Source organism: Numida meleagris, chromosome 26, assembly GCF_002078875.1.
Source record: "Numida meleagris isolate 19003 breed g44 Domestic line chromosome 26, NumMel1.0, whole genome shotgun sequence".
Taxonomy (NCBI): Eukaryota; Metazoa; Chordata; class Aves; order Galliformes; family Numididae; genus Numida; species Numida meleagris.
The window spans coordinates 1,799,799-1,811,408 of NC_034434.1; the positions used below are offsets into that span (position 1 = coordinate 1,799,799).

Consider the following 11,610-nt stretch of genomic DNA (forward strand, 5'->3'; position numbering starts at 1 on the left):
TTGAATGCTGAAAGTGGGGAGAGGAATGAAAGCTATTGGCTTGCACCAAGTTTATCTGTCACCCTGGAAATGCTAACTCATTGGGAAGTAAGCCAGCTGGCTGCAGTTAGTTGTGATTTATTACAGCTCAGAGGAGTGTATTCCCTCCAGTCTTTTCTGCTGCCTCTTGGTTTCTAGAAGTCAAGAGCTAAAAGTCACATCAAGCAGGCTTTAGAACCTCAGTGGGCAATACCACTGTGGAATCAGCCCTTGGGGAGGAAGCCAGCAGCTGCAGCATGTCACTAACACAATCCCAAAGGTTTTATGATGTCAGTGGTACTTCATTATTATTTTTTCCTTGCTGCACGTACCAATAACCATCTCTGCCCAGGCTTGTGGGAGGGGGATAGGAATTCTGGCAAGAAGCAAACTTCATAATGGGCTGAACTGCAGGATGCAGTCTCCCAAGCATGGAATTGAGAAGAGCCACTCCTCTGTCACCTTGCAGAAACAGCAGACTTAAAAACTTCAGAAATATTTTATTTGTTTGGCAAAAAACTAGAGTAACAAACTTTCTCTGGGTTCAAGTAGTTTACAAACACAAGAAGGGACCTGTTGCCAGCACCACTACTCCCATCAACCACACTTACAGGACTGGAGTCAGTGCTTCATTTCATTGGAGAGTGGAAGGACCTCCAGCACCCGTGGTCCTTGGAAAGGTCAAACTAAAAGCCTTAAACACACCTCAAAAACGAAACGGCATGGAGGGGGGGAGAGCTGCCCCAGCCATGAATCAAGGGGAGCTGTGTGAAAAGCAAGCAAAGCAGTTTTTTTAAATCTGTCATTGAGAGATGATGGAACAGCAGTGGCAAATAGAGGGCTTAAGATCATTCTGTACATAATGTTCAAAGAAGCGTTGTGAATAAGAGGATTTTGTGTGAAAATTACTTTTCCTCCATGCCAAGTTAAGTCACTAAGAACAGGCTGGTACGAATATCCCATGCTGTGAAAGCAGCCCAGCTAACAGAAGGCTGAGCTGGACGTGCTGTGGGAGGTTAAAAAAGCTGGTACATTGCACACAATTACACAGTAATATTAACCCAGGCAGCCCTGGGAGGAGAGGCTGGAATGCCCTGTCTGCCCTGGAGCCTCAGCTGAGGGGAGCCTCTTCAAAAGCTCTCACCCCAACTGGAGCAGAACTCAGTGCTGCAGAGGAACACCCAGTGCAGTGAATGTGCCCAGAACAGCATCAGGTCATCTTCTCTCTCTTGTTTTCCAGCACAAAGAAGTGACTACGTTTAAGAATGCACTCCTTTCCCTGCCCTCAAAAGTTCCCCAGTAACAACGCTGTGACACGAATCTGACTAGCTCTAAAAAAACGCCCAAAACTAAGAACTGCCTTCCTCCCCTTCTTAACTCTAAGGCACCCTTTAAAAAATAAAAATAAAAAAATAGGGTCATGCAGCCTTCACCTGTGATACAAGGAAGCCAATGATTTTTAGAAACACAGGAAAAGAGACCGTAACTGAACAGATTCCCTCAACCCCATTCTCATGTTCTACTCGTGCTCAGCTGCAAGAACTGGGATTTGGGGCACTGCACCAACTGGAATACTCCACAGCTCTGGTCTGTCCATTTGTTTCCAGGCTTCTTTCCAAGTAAACAGGCAGTTAAGTTCCTTCCCAAGGACCTGTAAACTCTTCTATGTAACATTCATCACCTTTTATGAACAGGAACAATAAATTACAGTGTCCAGAAAGCTCCTCCAGAACCAAGTACAGTCTCTGTTTTTCTAGAATTCCCAGTCATCCACATCTAGCTGCTCCAGGTTTGATACCAGCCCAAAAATGCCACTGGGATCCTGGGGCCGCGTTCCTTCGAAGTTAGTAATCGGTGTGACAGGACGCAGGAGTTCAGGGAGTGCTTCAGAAGCACGGCGCTTGATCTGCATGGAAAAGAGAGAACTCAGCTGCTGAAATGCTTCTCCAGGCAGGCAGCAAGGAAGACAAGCATCCTCCTGCCTGCACTGAGAGATGCACAATCTGCATCTTGTAACAGGACAGCGCTTTGCATGCAGTCATTCTAGTACCACTTCCCCTCAGTGAGGAAGAGAAGCTGAATTGTCATAGGGCAGGGAGCTGCTGGAAGAGCTACCTCATGCTCCCAGAGGACAGCCCACCCACATTCCTAAAGAATGCAAGGATCATTAATTAACCTGCACTACTGCTAATCACCAAGCTAACTTAATCCTTTCACATCCCAGAAAATGGAGCAGCTCAGAATTCCCACCCTCAAATTGGTGACGCAGTAAGTTAATGACTGCAGGAAAGCCACCGTTCTGTATCTGTGCATTAAATGATCTCCTTACCTGCTTGAAAAAGGGATGATTAAGCAGAGCACCTGCGCTTGGCCTGCAGAAGGGAGTTCAGATAAAACAAAAGAAGAAAACTAGTCAGTGCACTTCGACCTTTCAAGATGCCCAGGTGTAGTTCTGTTAGAGTTCACCCTCACAACCCTGTCCCGCTCACTGCCTCCCTTGCACCAGCTCTGCCACCCAGACTCGGTGAAGATTCAACGCACTAACCCAGCAGAAAAAATGCTCTTAACAGCTCATGGGGTGGTCTGATGAGCACGAGACACAGTGTAAGGACAGGGCAGGACTTCCCCACTCTACTTCCCAAAGAAGGTTGCAAACTGTAGCTATAAACTGTGAAGCTCTTCAGGGTCTCTTAAGGAAAGCACCTCAAGACATTAACACTGCTTTGGTTGCACGTACTTTACGTACTCTTCTCAACATACAGAGCACATCCTCCCTCAGCAATGGTTTTGGAAAAACTGAGAGCAACCTTCACTGGCTCCCATGGTTTATTCAGCACAAAAATGGTGCTTGTGGCAGGCCTGTGAAGAGCAGCTTTGGCCTGGCTTTACCTGAAGTCTGGGTTCCGCTGGAGGCACTGCCCTACGAAGTTATGGAAGCAGTTGGAGAAGGTCCGTAGGTAAGGGTGCAGGGCTGACTCCCCATTGGCTGCTCTCACATTGCTAACAGTCGTGCTCTCACCCAGCCCATAGTTTGCACTTGAACGAGAGGTTTTCATAGTCAGCTCATCAGCAGGAATCGTGGTGGTGTCTAGCAGGCAGGGAACAGTTCCATTCAGCTTTTCCAAGAGCATCTGGAAGTGAAGAACGTCAGCATCCCGCATACGCACAAACAACAATTAAAACTTTTCAGTAGACTTCTCATGTCCTCAGCATCTGGACATCACCATTCTGACACCAAAGCCTCAATACAGAAGCACAGCGGTTCTCTAGAAAAAGCACCAATGAGCAGGGAATTCAGGCAGGCACAGCACCCTCCTGTCTCCACAACCCAGAGCTGCAAGGCAGTTGTGCATGCTGAGATGAAAAAGACGTGGCTTTAAGCCTTACCTGAGTGGAAGGCATGTCTTTAAATGGTACGTGTCCATTTGCCAGCTCACAAGCTGTTATCCCTACGCTGTAAATATCAGATTTTGCATCATATCCCTGAAGATTCTAGAAAAAAAGGAAAATAACAATTGCAGACTTGCAGTGCAGACGGGTGATGCCCACGATTTGCTATGTAGAACAACAAACTCAAATGATTCCAGCAGAAATCAGACAACCCACACATAGGATTGGTCTGTTGTCAGTAGTTTTAAGGTAAAAAGTACAGAGTTAAGATGCTCATCATGAGAAAAAGCAACACTGTGGCTGTTTTACTTTTCCCAGAACATGCCCTAAAACCTCAGAAAGTGATGCAGAGATACGGTGTGTTACCCAGTACAAGCAGTAGTTGGTTTTTAAACACACCTGCTGCAAGACTTCAGGGCTGAGCCAAGGTAGGACTTTGATGCTGTATTTGGGGAAGTCATGAACAACTTTGAGGCGCTGCCCATGGTTGATCATACTCAGGTTGCTTCTCAGGCCAGAGAGGTACACCTTCCCATCTACAGAAATCAGGATATGGCTGGCTTTCACACTCCTTCAAAGAACAACAAAAATCAGTCAGGTTCTCTGGCCCCAAAGGTTTATGTTCCTTACAGCCTCCCTGGGAACACTGCTAGCACAGAAGCATGCTGCAGAGGATTCAAGGCAGGAACACTTACCCGACCAGCTTTTACAGTACAGACCATAAAAGTACTGACCACTAATAACCTAGGACATTCAGTATTCAAAACTTAGTTTCACAACAGAAGGATAATACCAGAGGAAAGGAAAAATATGCTAAAGGGTAGAAACAGTAATCTAAGGAAGAGATTTTTAAAAGGTTCAACCTTAACGAGCACCTATAGAAAGACTAAAAGCTTATCAGGAGACAGATTCCTACTGGCCATTCTGAATGCTGTGCAAAAGCATCAGCAGGACTCAATTCACCCACTCTGCTTTTCCCCCAAGGAATGTTTCTGTGGCAAGGAGCAAGGCAGGACAGGAGGCTATGGACTCAGGACAAATCTCCCCACGCTGTCAGTCTCAATTCAGAAACCACACGCAGCACCTGAACAAAGCCTTAGCAAGTCTGCCTGCCAACATGATTGCCATCACTTAGATAGACGCTGGTCTTCATGGCACAGAGGTAAGATTGCTTCAGTGACACTTCTTTTTTGTTATTATTTTTTACCTATGTACATAGCCCATATGGTGGATGTAGTCAAGTGCTTTCAGTACTCCTTGGAGGATATATGCAATAGCCAATTCACTCATCCCATCCATAAAATGGGTACAGATTAGATCTTTGGCAGAACCTAAAAAGAAACAAAGCATCTCTTCGTTGGTCAGAAAAACAAGGATGTTTCAATAAAGATGTAACACCTCTTAAACTTCATTTAACAAGATATGGTCAGACAAAAATGCACCCTCTTCACTTACCATAGGCCATGAAAGATGTCACTACCCATAGCTCGTTGTCAGCTATGAACGTTGCTTTGTATGGCACGATGTTAGGGTGGTTGAAGAGCTTGGAAACATGAAGTTCCCCCTGAAAGCAAACAAGATTTTGCTTCAATACAGGAAACGCAGAAATATGAATACAGTATTGATAAGCACTGTTCTTGCCACCTGTTCTCTCCTGAACTTATGGTATTATTGGGTTCATGTTACCTGCAAGAATGTGACCATTTCATTGGTGCAGGCTTCCAGGTTAACTCTTCTGACAGTGACATACTCCCCTGAGGGTTTATACCTGGCCAGGTTTACAACCATCAGGTCTTCAAAGCCTCTGCCTGAAATAAAAGGCATTCAATCTTCAGCAATATTTCTGGAGGCACACAATTCTGAAGAACTCCTCCAATCTTTGGCCCTTAAATAACCTTTATACTCATTCACTCAAGCTATATATGGCCTTATGAGTGAAAGAAAGCAATTGTTCCATCAGAAGTCATCTTCCTTGGCATGTATCCCACCGATCCTAGCCAGTAAGTTCATATTATCCAGTCTTTCAAGCTCACAACTGAGGCAGAAGTAAAATGATTCAGCCACAGCCCCTCCAAGGACAGGGACAAGATTCAGGGCCCTTCTGCTGCCTTTGTACTTCATACTCGGTACTGTTAACCCACCACACACCTCCTTCACGTGCAAGCCTTTAGGATAAGCATCTCAGCAGCTAATCAAGACAAGGCCAACAAATCTGCACATTTCTTTTTTCTGTAAAGCAGACTTCCAGTCCTCCACCCCACCAGTAATATTACCTATGATAGTGAGCAACTCATAGCAGCTGCTGTCTGGCAGGAAGTTGCTCATGGTGTCCCTTTTAGGGGAAGAAGCTATCGACTCGGAGCTCGCCTCATTTGTCTGGGGAGAGAAAATAAAGTCAGGTCAAAGGAAATAAAGATCCCATGCTAGCAAAATCATCTGCTCCTTATATTATCACACACACTCAATAAAGCAACTGAATCTAGAAGAGACAATTTAACTGCTGTTAAAATAATGTTAAGTAGTTAAATATCAACTGAAATCCAGGAGATGCCTCATTTCAGAAGATCCAGACATCTGTGTTTTAAACATGTAACTATAAAACGTTACGCTTGCTCACTTTAAGCTACAATGTCTTTAGAAATATGTGGACAAAGCCAATTACTGTTCCCCTGAACAGTTCAAGTACTTGTAGCTTCGTAGTAACTACCTCCAGTCATTTACAAACTTCAGTGTCACCATGTTGTTGCCTGAGCACAGGCCATGGAAGCACAGCTTGTTTCTAGCACTCTCCTGCCTGATGCTGGGGCTTTGGTGCTCGCTGCAGGAAGAGCAGCACAGCTGAAGCTACTGAGCTGAATGTACAAGTGAGGAACCACCTCAGCAAAGGGCTGAAGGTCAGGCACGCGTGAAAAATGAAGCTCCAAATGAAAGCAAAAATTCAGCTGCAAAGAATTAGAGCCTGCAGGAGAAAAAAAAGAAAAAAGAAAGAAAAAAAAAAGACCTCACACCACAGAGGGAATCAGCATTCCCAAGCCTGCCAGCTTTTCTTTGCTGCTTCTAACATACAGCTACCTGCTTTATTTACACACATCTTTTCAAGCAGTATTCTGCACGAGACAAACTGCAGCGTTTTTGCAAGTTCCTCTCCACCTTGCAGCTCCCTTGAGTTCCCAAAGGCACAAGGAGTGCATCCTAATGGGGATCCAAATTGATTTGGTGTCTAACAGCAGATTTAGTTATCTCAGATTTCCAGCGCATTAACTCCTCCTGACATTTGGAAGCCCAGCTCATTTCTTCCACCTCATTCTTCATCAATTGCAAATGCCCTTTATCAGACCTTTTCTCATGGCACATGAAATAGAAAAGGCTTGTGCCTTTTTCCTTTTTTTTCCATTGCTGAAAGAAGGCAGCAGCAGAGTGACAGGCCCTGTTCTACACTCAGGCAAGGGTAAATGTAGTGCAGCAAGCACAGGCAGAATTTACCATAAATCAACTTTGGTTCAGTCTGAGGATTCAGCTCCTGAGAAGCTTTCAGCTGTCCCTAAGCGTACCCTGGGGTAAGCTACCAGTCAGGCTTCCTACGTTCCAGCTTTTCAGCTGATTTTGAATAAACAGTTTTACCTTTCTCTGCCTACCTTAAAAATAAGTACACTTTTCAGTTATGGGAAAAGGCGAAACTTAGTTTTGTGAACAGAGCTGTGATGCAATTTCAGCTCAAACAACTGCAGCACAGCAACGTAGCTGGTGTCTGTTTCAGGGCAACTAACCCCTCCGATCTCAGCAGTTCTAAAACCTTCATTCCAGCCACAGCACCACACAGTGCTGCAGCTTGGCTGAGGACACTGAATGGAAAGCTACTGCCTATTTCAAACTCGTGGTAAAGACGTTCGTCAGTTCTGACTTTGATTGCATCATTCATTATTTCTTCCATCAATTTACCACAGTCCTGTCAACGTCAAGACTGCCAGGAAGGACACACAGGCAGATGGAAACCTCTGAAGCAGAAAGGCACCACCAAGGAAGTGAAAGCAGAAGGTTCTGATAGCAGCGTTATGGAGCAATGGCAGCTGTGAAACACTGAGCAGTACGTAAGTGGTTTGCTTTATTCAAGCCCACTCCAGATAGAGCATAAGCCAACAAAACAGATGCAAAAATTAAATGAACCTCATTCATGGTTTAGGCTGTTTCAACAGTAATGGAAAAAAAGAATGTGAACTCTTTTTTTAGAAGTCTTCATCAGAGGTCTTCACTCACCTGTCTTCATGTTAGCAGTGACCGATAACTGAGAGTTAATGCACAAGGAGCTCCACCAGAAAGTTATCAACATTGTACAGGAGTTTTAAAAAAAAAAAAAAAGTTAAACTGAAATGGAATACTGCAAAAAAAACCACTCCTTGGTGGTTTCACACAGGACAGCTTTTGGTGTATGGTTAAGAGCAAAAGCAGCTGCAAAATGAAGTCACATACGGCTTGCTTTATGGCATGACATGGACGAGTAGCCAGCTTTCAGCTTCGTTGAACAGATTTTAATTGGAAATAGGTTTGATGAAATTGATCTGAGACAACTACTGTCATAAATGCCATAAGAAAATGAGTTATGTGATGCTAGCAAAGATCTGCCTCGGCCAAATCACATTCATCTGAAGCAGGAAGGGGGAATGTTGTTTTTGTTCTGCTGCCTTTCTCATCGCCTCCTTATTCCTGCATCTCAACACAAGCTATGAAAGTTTTCCTTCAGTCCCTTCCCCCAGTTCTTTCCCTTTTTGTATAACCATGCAAGAAAAAGTAAGCTATCATTTACCTGTAAAAATGAAAAGAAGACACCAATACCCCTGCTTTGCCCACAAATCTGGGTACTTTAACAAACGCTCATCGCAGCGTTCTCCCAGTATAGCATAAGGTGTGAATTTACTTGACTTTACACGAAATATTCCATATGTGCTGTCTATTTTCAGCTTTGTTTGTGCCAGTAAATTACAGATAGTGGCACAAAATCAGTTATCAGCAGTTTGAACTGACACAATCACAGCTGATTGAACTGACAGAGTTACAATCAAATCACACTTAATTCCTGTTAGTAATTAGTTTAAACTAAAGCAACAGCTGCACACAGAAACGTTTCAATGTGGTGTGAGCAGGTGGGAAATAATTTAGAGATACATCCTGCCACAAAATGTGTTATTCTCTGAGCACTGCTCATCATGAACCGTGCTGTGTGTAACAATCAGGGCCTGCAGAACAAAAAGCAAAGGCAAAGTTCTCAACTGCTCCATTCTGGCTGTATGGTTTAGAGTGGATGTTCCACGTTTGCAGGTGACTTTATTTTGTAAGAGGCAAAGCTCTCCAAGCGTGCAGAGAATTGGCTCTGAGGAAGAGCAGCCAATGGGAGGTAAAGGCACCTCAGACTGAAAATGACACGACGTTTGCTTCTGATGTTGGAGCCTCTGATGTAACTGCTCTCCAGAGAAAAGAAAGGAAATCAAAATCAACGTGTTCAGAAGGGAACACTGGTTTAGAATGGCCAAAATTAAAAAAGAACAGGGCTGTTTTCTGAAGTCGTGCAGGCTAACTTCTTCCATTTATTTTAAGACAGTTCAGAGATCAGCATCACTGAAAAATCAGATCTTAAATCATCTCAAAACAGAGGATCTTGGGTGAGCGGGAGACCAACCCCCTACCACTAATCCAAGAGTGGAAGTCCCAGCTTCAGACCGGTCACAAAGTTTGCAAACCATACACCAAAACCTCCATGCCAGGGTGAAACCCGTCTCCACACTCATAGAGCTAGGTAGAGAGATGAAGTAATATAACTAAGGTAAAAAGAAAAATCAAACTTCCACAAGGATAATCTCCATGCAATGAACCACAGCACCACAGCCTGCAAATGCCACTTACTTTTCTCCGAGAGTCACCCGGAGGCTGCTCTGGAGTAAAGAAATTCATTGTTCACCAAGTTGTGTTCAACAGACACCCGTTAAAAAGATAGTTGGAACATAAGGATGAAAACTGAGCACGTAACCCCGCATGATACTTATGGACACCAAACAGCTACAAATATGTCTTTTTGTGCAAATATTTAACGCACAAGAATGGGAGTCAAAGGGAGTCAATAGTGCTACTGTCTATATTCAACATAGAAGTAAACTGATACTTAAGAAATGACATACATTTTTAGCTTGAAAACAAAAGAAACAATCTAATATTTATTTGAAGCTCAAGGATCTATATACACATCTTTCCTATGCTGGGACCAAGATTTCTGCATCCCAGCAGAACGTTCTGCTTGTTACAGACAAAGCAGACCAGAAACCAGTCAGCTCTCATACACGTAACACTGGGGAGCCATTGTACCAGTTTCAAACTCCATTTTTACTCCTGAATTATAATTTACCTTCTCAAGCCCCTGTTTTTTCTTTTGCCCCAAAGTGGTTATGCTAAGAAATACAGATTGCAGTGTCCAAAAAGAGTACTGCCATCCGTGTGAAACTGATTTCCAAACAACTTGTTGGACGTTTCCGTGTTAACTTTACATAGCTACTCAGCCTGAACAACCAGATTTGGTGCTACAACAGATGTACCCATCTCTTTTACTACTAGATACATGCTTTCAACCAAATTAACAGGCCAGGAGGCTACAATAAAGCATTTCTAGCGAGGACACTTAACGAGAGGAAAACTTACCTCCAAATAGTTCGAACTCCCTTAAGCCCTCAACAATGAACTTTTCGGACACCCACCGCTAAAGGAAAAAAAAATCCCCCCCCCAAAAATTAGTTACTTCCTTTAGAGACAAACCACTCCCCCTTCCTCCCACACCCCTAAACAAAAGCAAAATCAACACTTCAACAACGCTATTGTGTCTGTATCCCATTAGCTGCAACAGCCTCACTATGGGCAAGAATATTACTTCTGTTTGCCACTGCGATGGCACGCATGCAGCAAGCACGCAGGTGTCACTGCTTCCCCCGAATGGCATGCACTTGCAATAAAGTTAATTTCAGATTATTCAAACAAGAGCTTTCACACATGCACACAGAGCAAAAATAATAAGCATGCTATGTTCCCTCTATATAAAGATGTAAAAGTTCGTTTGGGTGCAAAAATCAGTGCTTTTATAGAGAGGCAACATCCTGGAGAACTTGAAGCATTCTGGCTACATGCTAACTAGGTGCAAAATTAAAGTAAGTATTGCAAAAGTGTTGTTCTCTTCCAGAATTCATGCTTCAAAGTCAGAGCAAGCATTGCTTGTGCAGAGATGCCCTTCTACCATTCTGTTTGACTCTGCGACTCAAAGAAATGCGGAAGAGAGAGTAGAAGGTGCAGTTTTAGGCTTGCAGTGCTGACGGCCAGGTTAGCATTAAACAGTCACAAACACCCCCACGTTAGAACGCGGCGATAAAACAACGAAAAAACAGGTGGTGCCGTTCAGTGCAAGCAAGGGCGGTCCTGGAAAGCACCGCTCCGTGGGTGACGGTGACCGTACATCACACGGTGATCGCAACCGCTGCGCTGTCAGTCAGTAGAAGTGCTTTTCGCACGTGAAACCGATCGCTTTGACACTTGAAAACGCGGAATGAACAGCGCCGCCGTTTGGCCTCCCAAATGTTCGGGTCAGAGAGCGCACGGGCACAGAAGCGGCGGGCGGTGCCGCAGAGGCGGAACCACAGAGGCGGTGCCGGGCCGCCCCCAGCTCCCCTCGTCCCGAACGCTCCGCACCGCGAGCAGCGGGGCTTTAACGCGGCTCTTGGCGTGGTTCCCGTGACCCCGGGCACGGTGCTTTCCAGGCGGCCCCGAGCAGGCCGCGGCCCGGTTTACCGGCTGAGGGGAGCTGGACGCCGTTTAACACTCACCCTAATCCGTTCGGGTTTACTTACAAGAAAAGACATGGACTCCGCGATCGCGCTACCTCACGCAGCTCGCGCAATGAAGGGCAACCTAAGGGACGAGAGCGGTTGGTTCGCCGGCCCCGGCCTCGCCCGCGCCCCCCGCAACCCCCGGCCCTCACCCTCTCCACAGGCTGCGGCCGCCGCGCACCGGTAGAGACGCTGCGTGTGACGTCAGTGCGCCGCCACGTGACGCAATACGTCGCGGCGCACATGTATGACGTTTCTAGCGGGCCCGCGCGCGCGCACATAAAAGGCGGGAAGTAGGCAGCGCCGCCATGTTGGTTCTCCTCAGGGAGCGGCCGAGTTCTGCCGTGCC

At 45.3% G+C, this 11,610-nt stretch overlaps 1 protein-coding gene across 6 annotated transcripts; it reads right to left on the reverse strand.

The window, feature by feature from the left end:
• Positions 499-11,534, reverse strand: STRADA (STE20-related kinase adaptor alpha). 6 transcript variants are annotated; one of them, XM_021377788.1, is made up of 13 exons: positions 11,414-11,534; positions 11,283-11,343; positions 10,090-10,147; positions 9,304-9,332; positions 5,682-5,784; positions 5,095-5,216; positions 4,864-4,972; positions 4,616-4,739; positions 3,808-3,979; positions 3,406-3,510; positions 2,908-3,149; positions 2,348-2,390; positions 499-1,924 (listed from the first exon to the last, which is right to left on the reverse strand). In XM_021377788.1, exons 2-13 carry the CDS (start codon positions 11,292-11,294, stop codon positions 1,772-1,774), a joined length of 1,272 nt encoding a protein of 423 aa, XP_021233463.1. In that variant the 5' UTR covers positions 11,295-11,343; positions 11,414-11,534; the 3' UTR covers positions 499-1,771. The 6 variants fall into 6 exon arrangements, with proteins under 6 accessions (XP_021233463.1, XP_021233462.1, XP_021233464.1 ...); XM_021377787.1 differs by having other exon boundaries at positions 11,259-11,343; XM_021377789.1 differs by lacking the exons at positions 9,304-9,332; positions 10,090-10,147 and having other exon boundaries at positions 11,414-11,533.

Coding starts and splice junctions, on each gene's coding strand:
- STRADA (XM_021377787.1), bottom strand. CDS start 11,294: ATGTCTTTTCTTGTAAGTAAACCCGAACGGATTAGG. Junction 10,148..11,258: donor GTAAACCCGAACGGATTAGG/GTGAGTGTTAAA, acceptor TTTTTCCTTTAG/CGGTGGGTGTCCGAAAAGTT. Junction 4,973..5,094: donor AAATGGTCACATTCTTGCAG/GTAACATGAACC, acceptor GTTTGCTTTCAG/GGGGAACTTCATGTTTCCAA.